Genomic DNA, 27,773 nt, shown 5'->3' on the forward strand with positions numbered 1-27,773 from the left:
TCCATTACAATACATGATTGATAATTCCTAATGAGCCGTAAGCCATCATCAAAATTCTCGGAATACCAAGTTATAATAATAAGCATTTTAGCATCACGGAGACAATTTTTTTCCCCATATATTCAAGAAGGGATAGGCTTAGGACTGCCTATGTTCCATGCACGACTAGACAAGAAAAACATGTCCATCTATAATCCGAATATACATATGTTTTTCTATCTTGGCAAGATATACCCCATCTATAAATGGTTCCATGTACTGTGATATTTTTATAATCGTAGAAGAGCAAATTAAGCAATTCCCATTTGAGTGGTCCACAATCAACATCATTCATCTATAGAATTCATTTGTATGGGAAGCTACCCTATTAAATAGATATTTTCTTTTTCTAACTTAACATGGGTAGTTCCAGTACCAAAAGGTTCAACGTTCCAATGATTAAGTGGTTATATTAATTGAAAGGCATCTTGAGATAGCTGTGTCTATGAACTCGAACACTACATAGAGTGAAGTACTAATCATGCACTCTCTGATGAGTGCATCATCAAATATAAAAAGTGAAGCTATTCATGCTTGCATAAGATGTACTCTTTTTCAGAAGTAAATTTGCTAATAGTAAATAAGTAAATTCTAAATAAATAATTTCCAAATCAAGAAAAAATTCTAAGTCAAAAGTTGCCATTTCAAAAGATACTGCCACACCTGCATCTGGTGCAATTCTGTGAAGTGTTTTTTTGTACAAGCAGATTAAATCTTTATCAAGTGCTTGACTGGATTATTAGGATGTGTGCCATTGCTCTTCTCTATCCTCTTATGCTCTGATTTGTTTATACAACAGTTTTTGTAATTGCTTGGCATGCCCTTCTTTCAGATCGAACTACATCACATTATAATTCTTTTTTTTTTGGACGAAATAATAGAACTCCTGTACCAAAGGGCCTACAACATGAACTACTAACCCGGCCTAAGCAGCATTTCATCAACCAACATTTCCAGAATATATGTAATGACAGAGAGTGGTTGCAATCAAAACTCGTAGAAAAAATAAAAAGAATCGCCCTGGTCATCAACGTTTGTCATAACATGCACAATTATTATTTTATTATCTTAATTTTCTAGGTAACAAAAGATCAAATTGACATGTTACTCCGTGTGTCACACTGAATGAAACAATATGATTATACAAAAGTAAATGAACAATCCAACTCGCCATTTACCTTACTGAAAAGAGGATCCCAAAGTGCCTTTAACATTAGGAGTTGCTATAACCCGAACCTTCGGTAACTTCTAAGATAAGGCTTTAAGGTCTTTAAATGATAGTGATCATCAAGGCTTTGTGCAATCATGAAAAGTCGAGGAGCATTCAAGAATTAACCATGATTCACAAAACCACAAATACAATGGCAGTAAAGAAAAATGCAGAAACGTAAAAATTTAACACAGAGAATTTTTCGAATGAAGCCCCAAAGTTTCGGTGATCTCTTTTAACGCTTAATCTTCCGTTGAACATCCGTTAAAATGGATAAAGCTCAATTGAACCAAAATAGCCAAAAATCACCAACAAGAATACAAGACTGTTCCAAGAAAAGTACAAGAACAAAGTCACGAAGATTTATCTCAACAAGATCCATGAAGGAAATTATGAATCCACGAAGGAATCGACTTAGAACCTTTAAATCTCCAAAAACCAAAATTTTTCTCACAAGAATCACTCAGATTCTTACAAACCAACTCAAAGCAGTACACCACTACAAGAGTTATGGTATTACAAGGATTTTCACTAGATTATATGTTGAAATATTCAAAGAAATCGAACCCTAATCACAAAGATGAAGGAGTTCTTCACAGAGAGAGAGAGAGAGCCCGAATAGACTAAATAAAAACCCAAGAAAAATCTCTTCTGAATCTGCCAGACGAGGGGTCACAAGGGGGTTTAAGTTGCTGGAATCATCTAGAAGCAGATCAAACGGCCAGAATAACACAACGTGTCAGGATCCAAATAAAAGCACCCACTAATAAAGTTGTCATTTTATAAAACACGACTTCAAGAATTTGGAACCACAACTTAATAAGTGATAGGTCACGGGTTAAAGCCTCAACAATCTCCGCCTTGCTTCCAAATTTTAGGCTATAGTACATCCAAAAGCTTTACCAACATTTATAATATCATTTGCTCTGTTGTACCTATAAAATCAATGAAAAGAATTAATAGATAACATTTTTAAATAGTTTTGAAACTTATTTAAAGGTATCATCTTAGTTCTCATATCTGATGGATTATATAAAGTATGTATTTTATTAATTTTCAGCAACCCTTTTGAGATAATATCTCTTATAAAGTGGTATTTTACATCAACATGTTTTGTTCTATCATGGAACATGAGATTCTTACTCAAATGTATTGCACTTTGATTGTCACAATACAGTATTGGAATAGTGTCTACAAAACCAAGTTCATTCAACAAACCATATAGCTATATACCTTCTTTAATAGCACATGTGGCTGCAATATATTCAGCCTCCGTGGAAGATAGAGCAATAATTTTTTTAACTGAGATTTTCAACTTATCACACTACCACACAAAGTGTAAAAATAAGATGAAATTGATTTTTTATTGTCTCTATTTTCAGCGAAATCAGAATCTGTATAACCTTTTAAAATTACCCCATCTTTGTCCATTTTAAACATCAATCCGAAGTTAGATGAACCCTTTAAGTATCTCAATAACCACTTCAATGCTTCCGAATGAATTTCACTAGGATTTTCCATAAATCTACTCAAAACACTAATACCAAATCATTAAGTACATGGCTGAACCAATAGTATTAGCAAAAGGTACTTTGACATCCTTTCAAGTTCATCTTCAATTTTAGGACATGAAATAGATGTTAGTATGAAGTGATTAGCAAGGGGTAAAGTCACAGTTTTACAATCAAACATATTAAACCTCTTAAGGATCTTATTCACATACTCTTGTTGACTTAAGAACAAGCAATCCAATTTCTCATCTCTTATAATTTGCATGCCAAGTATCTTCTTAGCTGAACCAAGATCCTTCATATCAAATTCTGATTTTAATTTATGTTTGATATCATTAATTTCAGATTTATTGGTACTAGCAAGAAGCATATTATCAATATAAAGCACAAGATACAAAGAATCTTTACCTCCACTTCCTTTACAATAAGGACATTATCATAATTGCTTCTACTAAATTCAAGCTTCAAGACAAATGAATCGAATCTTTGGTACCATTGACTTGGAGCTTGTTTTAGGCCATACAATGGTTTTTTCAACAAATACACTGTTTTTTCAGGATTTCCTTTAATAAATTCTAAAAGCTGTTTCATGTAGATTACTTCATCCAATTCACCTAAAGGAATGCAGTTTTTACATCTAGCTGATCAAGTTTCCATTGAAATTGCACAAGTAAAGCAATAATGCATCTTATAGTTGTATATTTAACCATAGGGGAAAAAATCTCATCATAGTTCACACTTTCTTTTTGTGTGAAACCCTTGGCAACAAGCCTAACTTTGTATCTAACATTATTAGTGCCACATTTCCCTTCATTTATCTTATAAATCCACTTGCAATCAACTAGTTTCTTATCTTTAGGTCTAACAACTAATTCCCAAGTTTTATTCTTATATAAGGAAGACATTTCTTCTTCCATAGCACTCAACTACCATTTAGAATCTTTTGATTTCAAGGCTTCATGATAGGAACTAGATTCAGATTCAGTTTCTTCTTTGTAAGTGAACAAAGACACAAAGTCATTACTATTGAACCTAGCAGGTGGTCTAATTTGCATCCTATCTCTTTCTCTAGTGAGTTGGTATTCATCTAGAGGTGTATTAATGTCATCATTCTGCTGAGGTTAAGCCAAATCAGGCTCGTTTTCATTCTGGTCAGCCTCATTAGTTGCTGTTTCTAAGGGAACAGAACTGGTATTATTAATTTTAATAGGCTCCACCTCAATTTGAACGTCATTTTCAATCAAAATTTCCTTTTTCCCTTCCAAACATGGATACATGACTCATTAAAGACCATATCCCTCCTTATGATAACTCTGTAACCTTTTTCCCCATAAACCCACAACTTGTAACATTTTACATTTTCAGCATAGCCCAAAAACACACATTTAAGGGATCTAGGTTCAAGTTTTCCTATGTTTTATGAGCATATGTAGTATAACCAAATGATTTCAAGTAAGAATAAATTATAGGCTTTTGCGTCCACATTGATTCAGGCACATCAAAATTCAAAGTACTTGTAGGACTTCTATTAATCAAATATACAACAGTTTTAATAGTTTCACCCCAAAATAATTTTGGCAAGCTAGAAGTCAAAAGCATGAATTTAACTTTATTCAACAAAGTCCTATTCATTCATTCTGCAATACCATTTTGTTGGGGTGTGTAAATCATAGTTCAATGTCTTAAAAAATGCAATGCAACTTGCAAAAATAATTAAACTCATAGTTGCAAAATTCTAGCCCATTGTCTGTTCTCAAAGTTTTGATTTTCAAATTGAATTTTTCAATCTTTAATTGTGGCAAATGTTTCATTTTTAGTTTTCAAAAGAGATACCCACATTTTTCTTGAGAAATCATCAATTATCAATAAGTAATACTTGTAACCAGACAATGTAGGGATAGATGCAGGACCCCACAAATCAGTATGTAAGTAATCTAAAATTTGTTTTGATTTATGAGTACTAATGGGAAAAGGTAATTTAACTTGCTTTCCAATCAAACATTGTTCACATATAGACAATTCACCAATATTTGATTTTTCAAATACACATTTATTTTGTAAAGCTTTTAACCTTTCACCCCAATGTGACCAAGTCTACAATACCATAATTTTGCAAGATTAAATTTATCATCTAAAACTGCTACTAAAAGACCCATCAAAGGTTTTGCATTTAGAAAGTTTAAACCATGTCTCTTTGGAATAGAAGTGATAAAATCACCACCCCTAAAGATTTTTATGTGTCCTTGATCCAATTTTATGTCAAACTCCATGTTATCCAACATTCCTAGAGACACAAGGTTTCTTCTAATTTAGGAACAAATCTGGCACCTTTTAATAATAAAATTCTGTCATTTTCCAAAAGAAATTTTATGGTTCCAGTCCTTTCACTTTGCAGATCATGTTATTTCCCATGATAACTTGGCCTCCTTTTGTTTGTTCAAAATCCAAAAATAGTTTTTTATTAAGGCACATGTGGAAAGAGCAGCCTGAAATTCTGGTTCTTTTCAACATTTATTAGAACAAGGCCATTATCAAATTGTTGCTTATCATAGAACAAAACAGCATTACCCTGGTTTAACTTCTTTCCTTTCAAATCATTTTGCTTTTTGTAAAATTTTTTTGTAAAGTGACCCAACTTACGACAATAATAACATTTCTTCCTTTTGTCTTAATTTAGCTTTCATTTTGTCATTGTTCCTTTTCTTAGGATCATTTTGAAATTTTGAATGAAAATTAGATTACCAATATTTTTGCTTTTTATCAAAAGATTTTCTCCACTTTGATGGTTGATAGAATCTGATTTTAATTCAACATCCCTATTTCTTAAGACATTTTATAATGATATCTGTGGTAAGCTTATCTATTTTATATTCTAAGGCATTCTTTAGGTCTTTTTGCCTATCACTAATGGAGTTTAACAGTACCACAGTCAGCCGATTTTCTGATCATTTCTTATCACAGTTGGCAAGGTCCTGAGTTAATTTTGTAAATCTGTCCAAGTTTTCATCCAAGTCAATCGAAGGGTCCATTTTGAAAGAAAAGAATTGTTTTAGCAAAAAGCATTTGTTTGGAACAGTTTTTGGCTCATATTGAGCTTTCAGTTTGGTTCACAATTCTTCAACAGTTTTAGTCTCACCTATACACCTGATCACATTGTCTGAAAGGTACAAGAAAATAGTACTCCATGCTATTTCTTCTTACTCAGATCTTTTAGCAACAAACATTTCAGCAGGCCAAGAGTTATCTAAAGCTTTAGCACATTTCAATTGCATCAAAATAGCCCTTATTTTTTGGCTTCACGTATTGAAGTCCCCCTCCCATCATACATGTTCACTTCAAATTTAGTAGTGGCTATTACAAGATAAACTAAGATAATACACAGTGAACAAGTTTGATTCAAGAACACACAAAAATAGGCATTAAGATTACTGCAGGCAGACGAGAGATTAAGGCTAATCACTAATGCACTTATACAAGATTCTTTAGGCAGTGAACACACACAACACTAGTTATGAATGGCATAAGACTTAAGAAACAAAGATTTCAATTCCTATGCCTCAACTAACTTCTCTAGCAAGATTCATCCAATTGTACTCCTTAATGTATTGGTATCTCAGATTCTCAAGACTTCTCGAGTCTTTGGACAATGACCAAGCACGTGAGGTATAGAATCCAGTCCAAAAAAAAAAGAAATCAGGTGTCCTCATTATTTCAGATTGCTCTGATACCACTGAAAAGTCGAGGAGCATTCAAGAATTAACCATGATTCACAAAACTACAAATACAATGGCAGTAAAGAAAAATGTAGAAACGTAAAAATTCAACTCAGAGAATTTTTCGGCCGAAATCCCAGAGGTTCGACGACCACTATTAACGCCTAATCCCCCGTTGAGCATCCATTAAAATGGATAAAGCTCGATTGCACTAAAATAGCCAAAAATCGACAACAAGAATACACGACTGTTATAAGAAAAGTACAAGAACAAAGTCACAAAGACTTTATCTCAACAAGATCCACAAAGAAAATTACGAATCCAAAAAGGAATCGACTTAGACCTTAAAATCTCCAGAAAACCCGAACTACTCTCACAAGAATCACTCAGATTCTTACAAACCAACTCACAGCAGTACACCACTACAAGAGCTATGGTATTAGAAGGGGTTTCACTAGTTTATATGTTTAAATACTCAAAGAAATTGAACCCTAATCACAAAGATGAAGGAGTTCTTCACAGAGAAAGAGAGCCCGAAGAGACTAAATCAAAACCCAAGAAAAATCTCTTCCAAATATGCCAGACGAGGGGTCACAATGGACTTAATTAGCTAGAAACATCTAGAAGCAGATCAAACGGCCAGAATAACACCACGCGTTAGGATCCAGATAAAAGCACCCACTAACAAAGTTGTCATTTTATAAAACATGACTTCAGGAATTTGGAAGCACTAATTAGTAAGTGATAGGTCACGGGTTCAAGCCTCAACAAATCAGTTTCAGGAAGATCGTCAAGATGTGTTCAATACTATATATCATCAAAAGAATATCAGCAATTTTCCCTATTAATTGAATTGGAAAGGGCAAAAATAAAATAAAAAGATCTGAGAAGTTAACTTACCAATCCACTTTAAAAATTGAAACTCAATTTGAAGCCTTATTCTCCTGAGAAAAAACAACAAACAATGTTTCATAGTGAAATGGTGGCTTGTTTGAACCAAAATCTGTGCGCTTAATCGGATCGAATTGCTCGTACAGTTTAATGGGCTCTGATTTCATGTTAAGTTTTGGAGTTCTATTTTAAAAGGTCAACCTCTTTGCGAGAAGTAGTCTAAAATCTTATAAATCGATTTACATTTTCATTTTTATTCGACGTGGGATTATATCCCTCGGCAAATACCATTTCTTCAGACACTACGGTCGATACATCCTTGCTTGACCTGCAAGAATTCAAAGCTAAATAATTGACCCATTTTAATTCACAACAGCATCAGCTTAATAAAAAAAGCTGGGTGCTGAAAGCTTCAATGTGCTAAAATAGATGACCCCGTTTGTTTCCCATTATTTGCCTATAAAAATGAAAAATATGACTGTTATTTATCACATCAAGCCACCATATTTGACTTTCTATCTCTTGTATGGGGTCCGTAACGACTATATTTTTCATTCTTATTTTTACATTAATGTGTACCAAACGGGACCAAAAGATGGGAGTCTTTTTGAGGTACGGTAAAACGGGTTCTTGAGAATAGGGCATCAGGGAGAGGGGTTTTCTTGTACATGGTTTACATGTTAAATATGACAAAGAATTGCATTGAAAAGCCATATGCACTCAGGTTTTGTTAGTGTAGGGATTTTTTCGGTTCATATCTAATGTTCCGCCCCCGTTTGGCCTCCATTTTTGGAAAATAAAAATGGGTGAAATAGTGATTTTTCAAAAAATATGTGATTGGAAAATAAGGAATTTTTTTATTTATGTTTAATATTATTTTATGAAAAAATGAGTGGTTGAAAATAGTAGAGAGAAAAATGAAATGTAATCGAATGGAATTTAATGGGGGACTAAACAGGGCAAAGTTGGAGCTAGGTCAGTTTTGAATATTCTTTTGCAAGCGATTAACGATTTTTCAAAAAAAGATTATTTTAATGGTTTTGATGTTGCCTCATGCACATTTAATATTATTATTATTATTATTTTATTTTTTATTTTTTATTTTTTTTTGTGATTTAGGTGTTCGAGCTTCCTCTAATTAATTATGAAAAGTGGCGGCCTTCCCCCAAGTACATTTGAATGCAGTCACAATTTATACCTACTTGGATCGGACATTTGGGATGCGATTCTTCTCTTTGTAAACCTCCATTTATGATATGTGGACAGGAACCCTAAAAGGACGACAAAGCGCACCATAACTTTGCCTCACAAAACATATGTCTCCCAACATAAATGTCACCTTTCAGTTGTTACGGAGATTCGAACATTCGATATTTCGTAGAGAACCCTCTTGCTTTACCACTGCACTATATTCATGAGGGCTACCTCATGGGACTTTCTGGAAACTTAAATCGTGTCACTAAACTTTCAAATGTTAAAAAGTTAAAAGGGATTCTTCAATGTCTTTATATTAGAAATTTAAAAGTGAATTTTTATTTTTTTTTTAAATATTTTTCTTTAATTGTAATGAGTTAACATGCCATACAATGATTGTGCAGAACAACCATTGTGAAATGGCTGCTAATTAAGCAATATTTTCGATTTCGGGGAAGTGACAAAATGGTGAAATTCAAAATTAAAATAAAGTTCAATGATCTAATTAAAATATATTAAAATTTGTCATTCAATTAAAATTTTGCAGTAACTTCAGTGACCATATATAAAATTTACCCAATTATTACCAAATATTATAAATATTTTTTCTTTTTGTGCTCTCGTCTTTAAATTATATATTTAAAACTAATAAATGACATTAAACATATTTTCTCTATGCTCCCATATGACCACATGACACGCTTACATAAAATATTGAACAACATAATAGACAATTTTAACCCCCCTTATCTTTCTTTTTTAATCTTTTTCGTATACTCCTATTCATCGCGTACCAAAAATTTTGTCCTTTCATTTGGATTTGCATTTACATTGCACAGTGATTACTCACAATGAATCAAACCAGGAGGAAAAAAGTGTTTCGGACCATATAGTGTCACTTACAATTTCAATATCAACACCATCAAACCTCGGTATCATAAACTCAATCACATCACTCCACTCTCTTATACAGGAAAGAAGCATGGAAAGCTTGATACCAACGATTCCAACCCCACCTGACCGCATGAAAAAAAAAATGGAACTCGGTGCTGTACAGATATATTCATTTATATTTTGAAGACAAGCATTCTTTCCCATATTTGGGGTTGGTAAGGTATGAAACTAACAACGTTCACAGCTTGAGGGAAAGGCAACTCATCGATTTTCGGTACCTTCTCGTGCCAAACGAAATCGTTCTCATGCTCATACTTTCGGAGCAGCTGAGTCAAGTCATCTATTACCTGATTAGATACTAATCGCCACGACTCTTCTCTTGGCACAGTCTTTGCATTTGCTAATGCTCGTTGAAGAACTCCAATTGCGGTTCCAATTTGACCATCACTTCTTAAGCCTTCTGCGAGGTACTTGAAACTTTTCATTTCATGTAATATTTTGCAGCTTGAAATAAACTCCTGCATAGACCAGAGGGTTAACCAAAGTGACATTAGTTTGCAATTAAAAGAAACTTCTTCTCAAGAAAAGCTAATGATGCTGGTCAAACGGAAACTATGAACCTGGGGAATCCAATTCACGGTAAAAATCTTCTTGTGCTAGTGCATAAACATAATCATCTGTGCCCATCACAAAGTGCATGTATGGCTAAGCTTAAAATATTAATTTAAAAGTAAATAAATTTTTAACTGAATTATTTTTTGTTTGTCAAAGTTGAAAATAAGTTAGTTTTTTTCCACAATGGCATCACAGGCTGACATCGATGAGTCCTCAAAAATCAGTATAGGAAGTTGATCAAATTGAAATATTTCATACAATGTGCATTCACATTCTGATCTTCTAATACTCTTTACTGGTTAATCTCCTTTACTTGAGATATAGGAGAACCTTGCTTTTTTCTTGAGTTGTAAAAAGGTTACTTCTGTTTAAGAATTCTCCTAGTATTACACAACACGAATGATTTGTGTCAAAGCTTGAAAACTCAAGGAGATCCAGTCAAAATCTGAAGTTTAAAAATCAAAATTTGCATCATCACCAATGGTTATGCCAACGAAATCTGACTGCTTCTCTCTTTCAGCAGATTAGAAGATGTGTGAACTCATTTGATTGCAAGGACCGAAAGCCCGGCGCAAGCACTGCACTGTTTTAAATTTTTGTTCTTAATGTTTTAAATCAATTGAATGTACAGCAACGGTTTCTCCCCATATTCATTTTCTGCTCCCCGAGCATACATATCTCGTCTAAACATCCATATAGATTATTTTTCATTTCTTTTTCCGTATTTCTTTATTTAGGGGTTTTTTTTTTTTTTTGGGGGGGGGGGGGGGGTTGAGCAAGAAGTTAACAAGTATCCTTTTACTTCAAAATATGAACATACCAAAAGTGCGGATGAAATATCTTTGCACTCTTTGGTAGCAAGATGCAAGACGCCAATGGCTTCAACCAGAAACTCTCTAACACCGTAGTGCAATTTTGCCAAAAGCCGTCCAGTATTACCATTTTCTTCAGCCTTCCTTACAGTAACAGCCTAAAAATGTTTGTAAAAGCCATTCAATCATCAAAAAGAATGAAATTAACTCACTGACATTGAAATTACCACGTAGTTAGCGTAAGTAACAGTGTACGAGTGGAAAGCTGTTAATATTGGAAGAGGTGACATGGTAAATTTGAAAGATTCACATACATAAAGGATCTTCTATTGAAAAATTTAAGACTTGGTATACACAAACCTGGGCATCTGCCAAGCAAATAAGGCTCATAACAGAAGACACACCAGATGTAGCTTCTGGGGGGCGTTCTGGGGGAAATGCAGTCTGTAAAGGGGGAAGAACCTCATGAGCTAAGTAATGGTACACGCCGGAAGCTTTTCTGAGGAGGGTGGCAGATTGCGCCAAATCTACGATGATAAACAAGAATCAGCAGAGGTACTACCAATTACGCAAAGAAAAAGGAAATCCTCAAGATTTACGCTTACCAGTTGATAGAACTTGTAGAGCCCGTTCTCGAATCATTGCACCATAAAGGAAAAGGGTCATTCCGAGCTCAAAATGTATATCATTAATCTGATAGAACTTTGGACCATTAAGGTGAAAAATAGATGATGAAGTAAAGGTGCTACTCCATTTTATTTTCAAGTCCGAAATCCAGCAAGAAATGCAGCGGTTGTTGCCGACCAAATCGACATGGTGAACCAGGTTTTCCAATAAAGGTAAATAATTTTCCAATTTCTGGATGCCCTGGGAGAGTTTCAGAGAGAAAAACGCAGAATGAAATCTAACATATTCCGCCATGGTATTTCGGACATGGGACAGAGTCCGATTATTTCACATTGTGGACCATCATCTATTGGACTTATAACAATATTAACAATGCAGGTAGTTACAAAAATATATACAAAAACCATAATTTTTCACAAGGCCTTTCTAGAAACATCCACTTTCGTAGTATTATTACCTGTTCACAACGGGATGTCAGTCCTCCGGACATTTCCCGAGCAACAGCCTCCGTGATAAAGCTGTTCTCATTAATGGACTCCTCGACTGCTTTGCGCTTGGAACTCAACTCCTTAAGCTGCTCAAGCGTACCAGAATCACGCGCCAAAAGTACATTTTCATACACAACCTATCGATTGAATTATGGTATTATTAATCATTTTAAGTAACGGAGATAGTAAATACAGTCCTTCTACCAGTATAATTTTGAGAAACATTTTATCATAAAAACCAGAAGTTTGGAACTTTGAAGTGCCAGGCAGCACAACGTAAACAAAAACGTCATTGCAATTATTTCATTGCGTGAATTGCTCAAATTGGCGGAGTTACTAAACGATTAATCCAAATTAAACTGAATATTCACAAATTGCAATTCTAAATCCTAATTCGAATCAACAATCATACATAAAATAAGATGAAGTGAACCCTTATGTACTTCCTCTAGAACATCTAAATTTAAGCACAAATTCCTGAAGACAAACCAAAATTTCCCACTCCAACAATTCAAATTTTCTCCTAAACGGAAAGCAACGAGAAAACATACATATAAATTATACGTTATAAAGGTGTAAAGAAACTACACATACCTGCTTGGTTTTGAGCTTGGAAAGGCCTGGATAACTGATCATCATCTTCACAGACTAAAACCCACCTATATAAAAGATTTCAAGATTTTGCTGACTCTCTCTCTCTCTCCTATATAAAAGCTCTCTCTCTCTCTCTCTCTCTCTCTCTCTCTCGCGAATTGCAGTATTTTCACTTCAATAATTGAAGAAGAAAAGAATGTTACCATGAATGGGCCAAAGACCCGCCCACGTCTTCTCTTTTCTTGTGCTACAGTTATGCTGAGGAGACCATTTTATATCAACTCCAATCTGTGTTTTGTCCCAAAATAGGGCAGAATACTGGAATTATTATACGAAACCAATTGGAAATTGATTCACAATTACAATTATACTTGATACGTCTCTCCCTCTATATATATAGAAAGATTATTGGTAGTTTTCTACATAGCGTTTACAGGTGAGTAATGTTTCTTTATTTTCCTTCGCGGCTAAGATTTCTATGGACGTGACGTTAATAAGATATAAATTGACTTTGGGCCCGTGGACCCAAGGCCTTTTTTGTAATCGAGCGCAATTTTATATATTTTATTTCTCTGTCAACCACTATTATAAGATAAGTGGAAATTACATCCTCGTAGCTTTTAAGTTCAAAAATAAGATATGAAGATTTTTAATTCAAAAATCAGATGAAAATTTATTTTAAAAATATTAATAATATTATTATAAAATAAAATTAATGTACACCCCCACTCCATTACACATTTACACCCCTTTCTATCCCAACACTATTTCACCCTCAAATCCTAATTCATTTCACTGCCTCTCTCTTTCACTCTTTATACTGGCGACATCGTGTGATCAGCCCCACCCCACTTCCAAGGGTTGTAGTGTGACTGATGTATACGAACGGCGCAACGTCCACCTTGCAGAGGCAGCTGCTCGCGACGCAGTGACTATCGTGTGCAAAACCACTGCTGCACACGATTGCCGTGCACACCGCTGATGGTTGTGGTGTGGGAGAGGTGAAGGATATGATGGATTTGAGGTGGTCATGGTGGTGGTGACAACGTCGAGTTTGGGGTTTTTTTCTATTGGAAAAAATGAGTAATAGCTCACTTTCAGCAAGATTTTCGGTGAGACCCGTTAGTCCAATTTGAAATATCAAAGTTGATTTGTGTTCTCCTCCGTGAGAGTATCAAAATCATATATTTACTTGCTAAAAATGAAGTTCGGGTGAATGAGAAATTAGAGTTCAAAATTGACCATTGGAAGATGATTTTATGTGGAAAAATAACTTTTATCCCACATAGGAAAAGGAAGAAAGCAAGAACCACTTTAAATATGGTTGCACATTGGAAGAGTATAATCATGTGTAGTATAGAGGCTCTCTCCACGTGCGCGCGCGCGTAGGAGGTGCAAATCTCGGATTGAAATAGCTTTCGGACCTTGAGCTTGTGTGCGGGCGCGATCTGCGTACACAATGTCGGATCGAACGAAGCAAAATTTGGCCCCTTCGGAGAGCTCACGTTTTGCAATTTTTTCTTGCTTTCTCAATCTGACTTTTGAGTTTTTGAAATTTCCAAAACTCCCATAAATTAAAGTGACTCCAATGTTAATTGCCATAGAGTTAATGACAGATTTATGTTATATTAAATCTTAAGTTTCCAGCAATTTACACAGATGAAAAAAGAAAAATGTTTTCTTCCTCGCTGTTCAGAAAAAACGTCCCTACAATTTCTGTCTATGTCTTTGTCCAGTAAGGTCTTGATTTGTTGCACACGCATATTTTTCCAGTAAGGTCGTTGTGATATTATTTAGACACTGTATTAGTTCGTTGGAGTAATTTCTGTGGTGCTCAGATTTTACGAATTTTGCTGTTGTATTCTGGGAAATATACGCTCAGATTAAATCTCAAGCACTTACGGTGAGGGGACAAATATATTTTAAAGAAAATGTGTTCGCATAGGCCTCAGGTTAAAAATTTATCTGCTATTTATCTAGTTTGCATTTTATTCTTAAAAATTTATTTATTTAGCGATTTACACTTCTCATATATTGTTTGTTAAATTTATGTTAGAAATAGATTTTTGAAAAAAAAAATAAACATTTTTTTTAATTCTTTATATGTGTGAAAATAGATTTCACATATACGGTATTTCTATTTGTAAAGTGAAAAATGTTGTGTTATTTTAGTTAGTGTATAAATAAAAACACTTTATGCAATTTTTGTGCAAATACGGTGAGTTTCGCTACCAAATACAATGAGCTACCATATACGATAAGCTTTTTGCAAATACGGTAGGTAGCCTATACGGTAAGGTGCAAATACGGTAAGGTGCCTGCAAATACGATAAGCTGCATATATGTTAAACTACCTGCAAATATGGTAAGCGCCATATATGGTATATGCATATACGGTATGCTTAAAATTGGTGTTTAAACTACACATACGGCATGTGATAATTCGATTTCATTAACACCATTATATTCCAACAAACTTAAAACAGATTTCTAAAGGAAAATTGGTTTCTTATACTGTTAATTTTAGAAATTAATTTTTTTGTTTGATTTCAGAAATGGCAAACGAATCGACCAACATGATGTGACCTAAATTATGCCTATTGGAAATTAGGCTATGGGCTCAGCTGTAGCTCAAGGGCCAAGCTTTGTTGTGGCTCAGACTGTGGCTAGATTGCCAAGTTATGTTGTGAGTCAAATTGTGACTCCAACAACTAGTTATACCGTTAGTGTTCCGATTAATCATGGAGAAAAATCGGAGAAATTCAATAGCTTGAATTTCAAAAGGTAACAGCAGAAAATGCCATTTTATCTGATCACTTTGAATCTTATGAGATTCTTGACTGAGACCGCTCCAAAACTCAATGAGGGTGAGGGAGATGTTCAAGCCATCAGTGCACTTGATGCTTGGAACCATTCGAATTTTCTATGCCGAAACTATATTATGAACAGCTTAGCAGACATGCTATACAATGTGTATAGTACTATGAAAACTGCTAAGGAACTGTGGGAGTCTCTGGACCTAAAATATAAAATTGATGATGTCGGGGCTAAAAAGTTCATTGTCGGCAGATTCTTAGATTACAAAATGGTGAACTCCAAAACAGTTATCAGTCAAGTGCAAGAACTCTAAGTGATTCTTCACGAAATTTATGCTGAAGGAATGATTTTGAGTGAAACTTTTCAAGTTGCTACAATTATTGAAAAATTGCCCCCCACATAGAAAGATTTCAAAATTTATTTGAAGCACAAGCAAAGGAAATGAACGTCGAAGAACTAATTGGTAGACTTCGAATTGAAGAAGACAACAAGAGCTCTGAAAAGAAATTGTTCAATCATGGTACGGCTAAAGTCAATGTTGTGGAGTTTGGTCAAAGTAGTAAGAACTACAAAAATAAGTCTGGACCATCTGGTGGCAAAAGGACAAAGCAAGGATTGAAAGGTGGAATTTCTAAGAAGAAATTTCAAGGAAAATGCTTCAATTGTGACAAAGTGGGCCACAAGTCTTAGGAGTGCAGATTGCCAAAGAAGAAGAAAGAAGCAAATGTAATTGATTACATGGCACAAGATGTGTTGGAGCTGAATCTCTTAGCCGTCGTTTCTGAAGTGAATATGGTGGGCTCAAACCCTAAAGAGTGGTGAATTGACACCGGTGCTATGAGGCATGTGTTCTCTGATAAGAAGCTGTTTACTGCGTTCGAAGCAATTGAGAATGAGGAGAAGTTGTTTATGGAAAATTCAATAACTTTTGATATCAAAGGTCAAGGAAAGTTGGTTCTGAAGATGACCTCGAGAAAAGAGCTGACTCTTAACAATGTGTTATACATGCCGAAAATTCGCAAGAACCTAGTATCTGGATCGCTTTTGAATAAGCATGGTTTTTGCATTGTATTTGAGTGAGACAAAGTTATTTTGTTAAAAAGTGGAATGTTTGTTGAAAAATGTTATGTTTTCGATGGTATGTTTAAATTCAATGTAATGGTCGTTAAACAAAAAATGAATAAAGGAAACTCTTCTACTTATTTGCTTGAGTCTTTCAATTTGTGGCATGGTAGACTAGGACATGTTAACTATTATACTTTACGAAGACTAGTTAACTTGAATTGCATACCCGAGTTCCACATTGATTCAAAACATAAGTGTGAAACTTGTGTTGAGACAAAATTGACAAGGTCATCATTTAAATCAATTGAACGGAACACAGAAACACTTGATTTAATTCACAGTGATGTATGTGACTTAAAACTTGTACAGACAAGAGGTGGCAATAAGTATTTCATTACTTTTGTCGACGATAGCACCAAATACTGTTATGTGTATTTGTTAAAAAGTAAAGATGAAGCTATAGAAAAATTTATTCTCTATAAGAATGAAGTTGAAACTCAACTTAATAAGAAAATTAAGGTGTTAAGAAGCAATCGAAGTGGTGAGTATGAAGCACAGTTTGCTGAATTCTGTGCAGAACGCGGAATCATACATGAAATCACCGCATCTTATTCACCGCAACAAAATGGTGTTGCTGAACGAAAAAATCGCACTTTAAAGGAAATGATGAATGCAATGCTAGTAAGTTCTGGGTTACCTCAGAACATGTGGGGGGGAAGTTGTGTTATCAGCAAATTACCTTTTAAATAAGGTGCCCCGAAAGAAAATGGAAAAGACTCATTATGAGTTATAGAAAGGAAGAAAGTCTTCCTATAAATACTTACGAGTGTGGGGGTGTCTTGCTAAAATGGTCATTCCAACACCGAAGAAGGTAAGGATATGGCCAAAAATAGTAGATTGCATCTTCATTGGCTATGTACAAAATAGTAGTGCTTATCGGTTTCTTGTGTATGATTCTAAAATTCCAGACATACACAAAAATATGATATTGGAATCAAGAAATGCTTCATTTTTTGAACATGTATTTTCTTACAAGTCCAAAGAAGAAGCAAACTCCTCCAAACGAACATATGCGACTATGACTGAAAATAGTCATGACGAAGAACTAGAAGAGGAGACTGCGGTTAGACGTAGCAAACGGGAAAGGACAAAAAAATCGTATGGTCCTGATTTTCTGACTTATATGCTAGAAAGTGAACCTCAAAGTTATCAAGAGGCTGTAAATTTCTCCGAAGGTCCTCAATGGAAGGAGGCCATTAAAAGTGATATAGATTCCATACTGCAAAATCATACATGGGAGTTAGTGGATCTTTTCCTAGGAAGCAAACCACTAGGCTATAAATAAATTTTCAAAAAGAAAATGAGAACAGATGGAACTATCGAAAAGTACAAAGCCAGCTTAGTAATAAAAGGTTACAAACAAAGAGAAGACCTTGATTACTTTGATACATATTCTCCAGTGACGATAATAACATCTATTAGGTTGATACTTGCTATTGTCCTTTTTCGATATCTTGAAATATATCAAATGGATATTAAAATTGCTTTTCTAAATGGAGATTTAGAAGAAGAAATTTATATGGAACAATCCAAGAGGTTTTTGTCACCAAGGTAGGAAAACAAAGTTTGTAAATTGGTGAAGTCACTATATGACTTGAAACAAGCACCCAAACAATGGCATGAAAAATTTGATAATGTCATGATAGGGAGGATTTAAAATCAATGAGTATGACAAATGTGTTTACATCAAAGATACTAAAGATGATTATATCATTTTATATTTTTACGTTGACGACATGCTTATTGTCGGTAGTGACAATAAGATGATTGAATCCACTACAAATATGTTGAATTCAAGATTTGACATAAAAGATATAGGTTTAGCTAATGTTATTCTTGGAGTCAAAATCTCAAGAATATCAAATGAGCTTGTTCTAAGTCAGTCACATTATGTGGACAAAATTTTGAAAAAATTCAATAAGGATGATACTGGCCAGGCTAGAACACCGATAGATACGAGTCTACATCTTTCTAAAAACAAAGGTGAAAGTGTCTCTCAAGTAGAATACTTGAGAGTTATTGGAAGTCTAATGTACTTGTTGAGTTGTACAAGACCAAATATAGCCTACACAGTCAGTAAACTGAGTAGATACACGAGTAATCTAGGAGCTGATCACTAGAAAGGGATAGTAAGAGTACTAAGGTACTTAAAATATACTCGTGACTATGGACTACATTATACCAGATATCCAGCTGTCATTGAAGGATACAGTGATGCTAATTGGATATCTGATATAAAAGACTCAAAGTCCACCAGTAGATTTGTGTTCACATTGAGAGGTGCTGCCATATCATGGAAATCCTCTAAACAAACAGTTATAGCCAGATCTATGATGAAATCTGAGTTTATAGTTCTAGATAAATGTGGTGAAGAGGCCGAACGGTTGCGCAACTTCTTAGAGGATATTCCAAGATGGTCAAAATCTGTGCCAGCAATTTGCATATATTGTGACACTCAATCAGCAATAGGAATGGCACAGAGTAACATGTACAATGATAGGTCTAGACATATACGTCATAGACACAATACCGTAAGACAACTACTCTCAACTGGAGTTATCACTATTGACTACGTAAGGTTAAAAGATAACATTGTGGATCCGCTAACCAAAGGGTTAACTAGAGAGTTAGTTGGGAAGTCATCGAAAGGAATGTGACTTAAACCCATGAATGAATAAGCCATTACAAAGAAAACCCAACATAGTTTACTGGAGATCCCAAGATCTAGGTTCAAAGAGACAACCTAATTGTAAAGACTTAATAAAATCACTGTGGGGGTGTTTTCTCCTGTCCATTTCTATGATGTAACAGTGATGCCCGTAAGGATAAAGGATAAGCAATAAGCTTTTAACGATTCTTATGCGTCGAAGTTCGAGCCAAGTAATGCGGTTTACTTGTAATAAAAAATCACCTATGTGAAAGAGAAGTGTGGCCACTTCTAAGAGAATTGTGTGGAGCTTAATTCTTAAGAACTCTCACAGAACCAGGCATATGTTCATGGCCAAAACGAACATAATAATGAGAACTGAATTGTACTAGGAAAAATCCTGTGTGGAGTATATCATCGTTTACATAAATAGTAGAACAGTTAAAGGACAACATGTCTACTGGTCAGCTAGTAAAGTAAATATGCTTTCACAAGGGAAGGTTCAAAGGGTAATACCTACCTATCCTATGCAGGCTTCAACCGTTGAACATTATCACCTAGTCCTGTGTCTCACGGTCATCAAGTCTCGTGTCTTACGGTCTCATGTCTCTCCCAATTTTCATTTATGTGGATGATTGTTGGAAAAAATGAGTAATAGCTCATTTTTGGCAAGATTTTCGGTGAGATCCGTTGGTCCAATTTAGAATATCAAAGTTGATCCGTGTTCTTCTCTGTGAGAGTATCAAAATCATATATTTACTTGCCAAAAATGAAGCTCGGGTGAATGAGAAATTAGAATTCAAAGTTGACCATTGGAAGATGGTTTTATGTGGGAAAATAGCTTTTGTCCCGCATAAGAATAGGAAGAAAGCAAGAACCACTTTAAATATGGTTGCACATTGAAAGAGTGTAATCATATGTAGTATAGAGGCTCTCTCCATGTGCATGCATAGGGGGGGTGCAAATCTCGGATCAAAATAGCCTTCGGACCTTGAATTTGTGTGCGAGCGCGACCTGCGTACACGAATGTCGGACCGAACGAAGTAAAAATTGGCCCCTTCGGAGAGCTTATATTTTGCAATTTTTTTCTTGCTTTCTCAACCTGACTTTTGAGTTTTTGAAACTTCCAAAACTCCCAAAAATTGAAGTAACTCCAATGTTAATTTTCATAGAGTTAATGGCAGATTTATACTATATTAAATCTCAAGTTTCCAGCAATTTACACAGATGAAAAAAGAAAAACGTTTTCTTCATCGCTGTTCAGAAAAAACGTCCCCTGCAATTTCTGTCTGTGTCTTTGTCCAGTAAGGTCTTGATTTATTGCATACGCATATCTGTCCAGTAAGGTCGTTGTGATATTGTTCAGACACTGTATTAGTTCGCCAGAATAGTTTATGTGGTGCTCAGATTCTACAGATTTTGTCATTGTATCCTGAAAAACAGACGCTCAGATTAAATCTCAAGCATTTACGGTGAGAGGACGAATCTGTTTTATGGAAACTGTGTTCGCACAGGCCTCAGGTTGAAAATTTATCTGCTATTTATTTAGGTTGCGTTTTATTCTTACAGATTTGTTGATTTAGGGATTTACATGTCTCATATATTATTTGTTAAATTTATGTTAGAAATAGATTTCTGAAAAGAAAAGAAAAAAAATTAAAATAAAATAAACATTTTTTTAATTGGTTATATGTGTGAAAATATATTTCACATGTACGGTATTTCTATTTGTAAAGTGGAAAAGTTGTTTTATTTTAGTTAGTGTATGAATAAAAACACTTTATGCAGATTCTATGCAAATACGGTGAGTTTCGCTGCCAAATACAGTGAGCTGCCATATACGGTGAACTTTCTGCAAATATGGTAGGCAGCATATACGATAAACTGCAAATACGGTAAGTGCCATATACGGTATACTTAAAATTGGTGTTTAAACTATACATATGGCATGTGATAATTCGGTTTCATTAACATCACTATATTCCAACATTTTCATGGTGTGGTGTGGTGATAGAAGAGATGATGGATTTGAGGTGGTTGTGGTAATGCGCGGTGCTTTGAGCATTGTTGTGCACGGCAACGACGATGGGATTTTGGTTTGTGGTGATTTTTTTTTTGTGATGGGATTTTGTGGTGGGTTTGTGGTGATTTTTGAGGTGGTTTTGTATTGGTGGTGTTGGTGATGGTCATATGCGGTGCACAAGGCACATATGATTTGCTGTTGATGAGTTTCCATTGATGTGGTGGTATTGCACGATTTGGGGAGTACGGCAGTGGTCGTGGTAATGGCAATGGCGGTGGTGGTAGTCGTGGGTTGATGAGATGGGACGGGAGGTGTTTGTGACCAATTATTTGGTTGATTATTATAAAAAAAAATTGATTAATTTGTGATAAATAAATAATATGTGGCCTAAAAAATGTAATTGTGACTTACAATTTATTAAGTTGTAACCATCAATTAATTTGATAATTTGTGATCGATAAATGAATATGACCAATAAAAGTTTTGATTCTGTAATCGATGAATAATTTGTGGCCTATAAAATTTTTTATTTGTGACCAAAAAATAATTTGTAATCAATTAATTCGATAATTTGTGACCTTAGTACGATTAATTAATAAAATATTTTTAATCAATTATTTTATAAATGAAATTTAATAATATTTGATTTTTGAAATTTTAAACTTTATTTTTTAATTTTTAAATAGGTTAAAGTTAAACTCTTAGATATAAATTTTCCCCCTATTATGATTGCAATTAACTAGAAATGCTAGTTATATACGTGCACGCTAGTAGAGGTGTTTAAGGTGGGTCGGATCGAATCAAAACGTTCCATGTTTTAGATGGCCTCTAGCACGTGTAAAAATTTTATGGGCCTGGCCCGAATTCAAGACCCAATATTTTTCACAAGCCCAGTCCATTTTGGGTCGGCCCAACTCTGCTCATTCAACTTGTTCAGTTCAGCATTTCTAGAATATTCATGGGGGATTTAAAAAAAAAAAATAATAAAATAAAATAAAATAAAATAATCTACAATATCCTTATTTCTTTACCACATCCTTGAAATTAAGTTCTTAAATGACAAATATCCACTTCAATAACTTCTTTATCTAAACATCGAATGTAAATCTTCATTCATAATCCTCATAGCCGCACCCCTTCTGTGATATAGGTTGAGAGAGGTAAACAAATTGTTCTTCACTATCTCCTCATTCCAAGGAAAAAAAAAAATTGTCAATGGTTAAGCCATCACGACGTACATAAGTGATAGTAACGGTTACACTAATTCTACGATCTCATCTCATCTCAAATCCAGGCTTTTTGAGTACGTCTTCTTGGTGGTACAACGCAAGAATACAATTGTTGATCTCATAGTGATTTAGTGAAAGATGTGACACAATGCCAAGAATTTGCAATGTCTACTCATTATCAACCAAAAGCAACAATAACTCTATAATTAGCTACATCTTTTCTTTTCTTTTTTAATCAAGACCATAATTATAGTAATCTTAACTAAAATGATTAGACAACCCTAAGCACTAAGCCCCTATTTGGTACTCATTTTGTAGAGTTAAAAATGGGTGGAATAGTATTATTTTGAAAAACGAGCGGTTGAAAAGGAAAGAAAAGTTTTCGATTTATGTATAATATTATTTTATGGAAGATTGTGTGATTGAAAATAAAAGAGAGAAAAATGTAATGTAATAGAAATTAATGGGAGTCAAATTAGGGCTAACACTACTTAGAGAGTACTTAGGCAATAAAAATATGAGCAAGTAAAAGCGTCAGGCCTCTTGTTGCGTGACAATCACTTTGCGTCCAGCTAGCCTTGTTTCAAAACTTTCAAACTCTTGCACTTAAAATTAAGTTTTAAAATGTTTTAAATGTATAATATATTAAACGTCAAGATAAGAATTAATTTTTGGACGATTCTAAATTTATTATAATTTAATTATTTCAATAATATCTTAGTTCTCGTTTTCAATATGTATTTAATTTATTTAACTATTTAGTTACCATCAATGTACATGTACGTTTGACGAATTTATTTCACCTGACTGCTTTCATTAATGTATAAATTCCTTAATATTAATTCTCAATTAATTAATATTCATATTCATTTAATTAATATTCATCGTTATTTATGCATTTTAGTGTTATTAAATCTAATTATAAGTTAACTAAAATTTCGCATTTGAGAACGCATTTCATTATTTACGTCCATATATGCTAATTAACAACCGGTTTTACTTAATTGAAAATTAAATAAATGATATAACATTTATTGCCACGTATATATTTAATGGTATTAATTTTAAATTAATTAACATTCACGCATATTAAAATATTACTTTTATACCACTAATAAAGCATTTCAATGCACCTTCAACGTAGATTAGTGAACTTATGTATCAATATTTTTATTGATGGCTTAGAGACCTTCTAAGACGTAAACAATGTCAATTTAATATCAAATGTTCTACTAATTCTTTACAAACAAATTCCTCTTGTAGTCGAGATGTTTCAATTATTTACTCACGGTGGGTCCTTCGATATATATCAACTATTGAAACCCACCACAAATAACAAATAGTTTCTACTTTTCTTTCTTTTTATAGCTTGATAAATTTTGTATGGGCATAGTGATCACTGGACTAAAGTAGGAAAAAATTCACTTTCTTTTGCTTCAAACCGTAGCCTCTTTGCGAAGTTCACCTAAAAACCAAATAATCATATCATGATGGATACAAATCCATAATTACTGTCTACTGTCAAAGATAAAAATTTACTGAATAATTCACTCACTTAACAATTTAACATTTTTAGAAGATGAGAAATTTAATTTAACAAAATACCATATCAGACATCGATTTATGAAAATTTTACATCAACGCCTTTAATTTAAAACATGGTAACTGAATAAATCCACACACAATCTTCAACATTAGTTCAACAATGGGTTCAATTCAAGTTAATCAAGTCCAAAATTTTCCGACTTATATTAGTAAAATATAATCTCCATTAAGCTTTAAAGATAAATCCACAAAATAGCTTAATGATGAGTTGCTACTTGCTAGTGCTGAAGTAATCATGAAGTTAAGAGAAATCTTGATTAGTTTATTAAACTACACAATCTCTGTATTGAATGTATTTTATATGGTTTAATTAAAGGTCAGATAAATCTCGGAAATACCTTTACTATTTTTTTCCTAGTGAATTGACATCATGTCCAAATTCAATCTAGACAAGGAATCTGCTAATTATTTCATATTTTTAATATCTATGCATTGTATTTGCCATCTTTTTTGTGTCATTTTATTTCTTCAAGTAAAGATTGGCTTTTTAGTTGATGCAGCAAAAGTTTGCTAGAAAAAGTATTAGTGGCCAATAGAAGTGTCCTCTTCACCTTTATCAACAAAAATATAAGTGATCAACCACTACAAATACATGATGACAATCACTGAATCCCTGCATTCTTGGTGTGAATTTGTTTTGGTGCAAAAATGGCGTCATCTGCTCCAGCTCCTTCAGAGCCTAAAGTTAGTAATTTTATTTTATTTTTAATTATTTTTGTTTTACTTTTTGAAGGCTAAGAATTTGATTGAGTTCTTGCACAAAAGTTCATGAGTTTGCGTTATGATATTTGTGCATGGTGCAGGAAGTTCCAGCAGATGATAAATGGACTGAAATAGATCCATCTCGTAAAGCCAAATGGTGGTACTCGACATTTCACACTGTCACGGCCATGGTTGGTGCTGGTGTCCTCAGCCTGCCTTATGCCATGGCTTACTTAGGATGGTACTCTCTCTCTCTCTCTCTCTCTCTTTGGACCGTGTGGAACCTAATCATACTACTCAGTTATTAAGTAGATTTCAAATCGACCTGCCATGTTTGCTTTTGAGTGTTAATGAATGCATTCTATTTATCATTGTGCGATTAACGCCTGATGGTTTCTCTGGCAGGGGTCCGGGGACCTTGGTATTGGCAGTATCTTGGATTATCACATTGAATACCATGTGGCAGATGATACAGCTCCATGAATGTGTTCCTGGGGTTCGTTTTGATCGGTACTATGACCTTGGCCGACATGCCTTTGGCCCGAAATACGGGCCATGGATAGTACTCCCTCAGCAGCTTATTGTCCAAGTAGGTTGTGACATTGTATATATGGTCACTGGAGGAAAGTGTCTCAAGAAGTTCATGGAAATAGCCTGCACCAGTTGTCACCCAATTAGGCAATCCTACTGGATTTGCATCTTTGGAGGTCTCCATTTCTTCCTCTCTCAATTGCCTGACTTCAACTCTGTTTCTGGTGTTTCACTAGCTGCTGCAGTCATGTCTCTAAGGTACTTCCCTCATTTCGATTTTTCATATTTTTTCCCTCGATGTTAAGAACTTTGAAATAAATTGAAATACCGAAAGAAATCCCAAAAGGGATGCTACTTTTGATGTAATGGGAAATATGTATTAAACTGCAGCTATTCAACTATAGCTTGGGTGGCGTGCTTGAGTCGAGGCAGGGTCGAAAACGTGAACTACGGGTACAAGAAAACGAGCAGAGCTGATTACATGTTTCGTGTTTTTAACGCTTTGGGGCAGATTACATTTGCCTATGCTGGCCATGCTGTGGTGCTTGAAATTCAGGCCACAATTCCATCCACTCCTGAGAAGCCCTCTAAGGTTCCAATGTGGAAAGGTGCTGTTTGGGCATATTTCATCAATGGAATCTGCTATTTTCCAGTTGCTTTGGTTGGATACTGGGCATTTGGTCAAGATGTAACTGATAATGTGCTCGTTGCACTTCAGAGACCATCATGGCTCATTGCTGCTGCTAACTTGATGGTAGTCATCCATGTTATAGGAAGCTATCAGGTACAAATTTTTACATATGTAATCGATTTTCTCGGAAAGTCTAAGATTTTTTTTGTTGGTCTAGGACGATTGGTCTCTTTATCTACACATCTCACGTTGCAGGTGGGCGCAGTGTGTCTAAGAATAAGTTATGTAAAAGAAAAGTAAAATAGCTTGCTAAGTTAATAAGAAAAAATATTGCAGGTTTATGCAATGCCAGTATTTGACTTAGTTGAGAGAACAATGGTGAAAAGATTGAACTTTCCCTCGGGAGCTATGCTAAGACTCATTGTTCGTTCTGCTTATGTTGGTAAGAATCTTGTCAGTCAAATGCGCTAAACGAAATGGAATAACTTTCATAACTTTTTCATCTATGAATTACAACAAAAAAGACTATTTTCTCAGCATTTCTACTCACAAGGATACTAATTTTATCAGCTTTCACCCTATTTATTGGTGTCACCTTCCCTTTCTTTGGTGACCTACTGGGTTTCTTCGGCGGATTTGGCTTTGCTCCAACTTCTTACTTTGTAAGTCTCAATTACCATTTGCTTATCTTAAGTTTCCGACTTATAGTCATGTACTAGTAGTAAAAAGAAAACTTTCTCTGCAGCTACCAAGCATAATATGGCTAAAACTTATGAAGCCTCAGAGATTCAGCTTATCATGGATTATCAACTGGGTAAGAGCACTATACAAACCCCAGTTCCTCCTTTGGAGATGATTTATTTTATAATTATTATTATTTTTTTCAATCCTAAAATACTTAAAACTTATTATCTGATGTTTAGGCATGCATTTTTATTGGAGTGTTCATTATGGTGGCATCAACTATTGGTGGACTGAGGAATATAGTTGCTGATGCATCAACTTATGAATTCTACTCTTGAAAAAACTCAGAAGAATGAGTTATACATGTATCACTTAATGCAACATTAATTATGGTTTTATTTTATCAAATGGATTACAGTAGTATACAGTACTAAGTAAAAAAAAGAAAAAGAAAAAAAGTGTCCCAATGACATATCGGCCTCTACTGAAAGAAAGGGCGGTAGATGATAATGAGAAAAAGGCACCGTCCAATCTTATTCAGTATAGTTTATTAGGGAAATATCGAGTACTATGTACCAAACATGTTCTTAATAATTACTTCATAAATCAAATTTAGCTCTACCATCTTTGTTGGATAAGTTGATCACTTTAGCACCTTTTTATTTTTCAGCGTAATAACATTTATTTTTGGTTTTGAATTGATTCCCTAATAAGAAATCCAAATTGAAGTTGAAATACTTCCAATCTTGGAGTTTTGATGAACAAGGACTGTAAAATTAACTTCCATGAATGGAATTTTCCTCATAACATAAAATTTCCCTAGAATGAAAAGATTAAAACGGGAAATTTCTTCAGCAAAGATGTAAAGATTGACTATAAAATCATCGATGAAGCCCTTTTTTTTTCTGGGTGCGATCCTACAATAATGCAAAAGCTAAGTTCCCCCAAAAAAGCATATGATGAAAGTCATGAAATGATTTAGTGATTGGTGAAACCTTTAATTTCTTTTCTGCAGTCAACTTGAAGCTTTGAATGATTACAATGTGTGAGACCTTTTAATTTCGCAAACACTATAAAATTCAAGAAATTCATTTTTCTTACCTTTGTGACCCCATTCATGTCCCTGCAAAGAAAGACAATGACCCTACTCTTTTGCACGCTCATGAGTTGTATTAATAATAATGACGACTA

At 34.3% G+C, this 27,773-nt stretch overlaps 2 protein-coding genes across 5 annotated transcripts; one reads left to right on the forward strand and one right to left on the reverse strand.

The window, feature by feature from the left end:
• Positions 1-9,410: 9,410 nt before the first annotated feature.
• LOC111399035 (programmed cell death 6-interacting protein) lies at positions 9,411-25,002 on the reverse strand. Of its 4 annotated transcripts, none has more exons than XM_023026237.1 (7): positions 24,982-25,002; positions 12,589-12,697; positions 11,964-12,131; positions 11,485-11,746; positions 11,240-11,406; positions 10,888-11,037; positions 9,411-9,970 (listed from the first exon to the last, which is right to left on the reverse strand). In XM_023026237.1, exons 2-7 carry the CDS (start codon positions 12,631-12,633, stop codon positions 9,626-9,628), a joined length of 1,137 nt encoding a protein of 378 aa, XP_022882005.1. In that variant the 5' UTR covers positions 12,634-12,697; positions 24,982-25,002; the 3' UTR covers positions 9,411-9,625. The 4 variants fall into 4 exon arrangements, with proteins under 4 accessions (XP_022882005.1, XP_022882006.1, XP_022882003.1 ...); XM_023026238.1 differs by lacking the exon at positions 24,982-25,002 and adding an exon at positions 12,792-13,027 and having other exon boundaries at positions 12,589-12,653; XM_023026235.1 differs by lacking the exon at positions 24,982-25,002 and adding an exon at positions 12,742-13,027.
• Positions 24,608-27,220, forward strand: LOC111399034 (lysine histidine transporter-like 6). Its single transcript, XM_023026234.1, has 8 exons — positions 24,608-24,718; positions 24,838-24,977; positions 25,142-25,525; positions 25,658-26,051; positions 26,235-26,340; positions 26,469-26,560; positions 26,644-26,712; positions 26,822-27,220. Exons 1-8 carry the CDS (start codon positions 24,683-24,685, stop codon positions 26,918-26,920), a joined length of 1,320 nt encoding a protein of 439 aa, XP_022882002.1. The 5' UTR covers positions 24,608-24,682; the 3' UTR covers positions 26,921-27,220.
• The last annotated feature ends 553 nt before the right edge of the window (positions 27,221-27,773 follow it).

This window comes from Olea europaea, chromosome 8, assembly GCF_002742605.1.
Source record: "Olea europaea var. sylvestris chromosome 8, O_europaea_v1, whole genome shotgun sequence".
Taxonomy (NCBI): Eukaryota; Viridiplantae; Streptophyta; class Magnoliopsida; order Lamiales; family Oleaceae; genus Olea; species Olea europaea.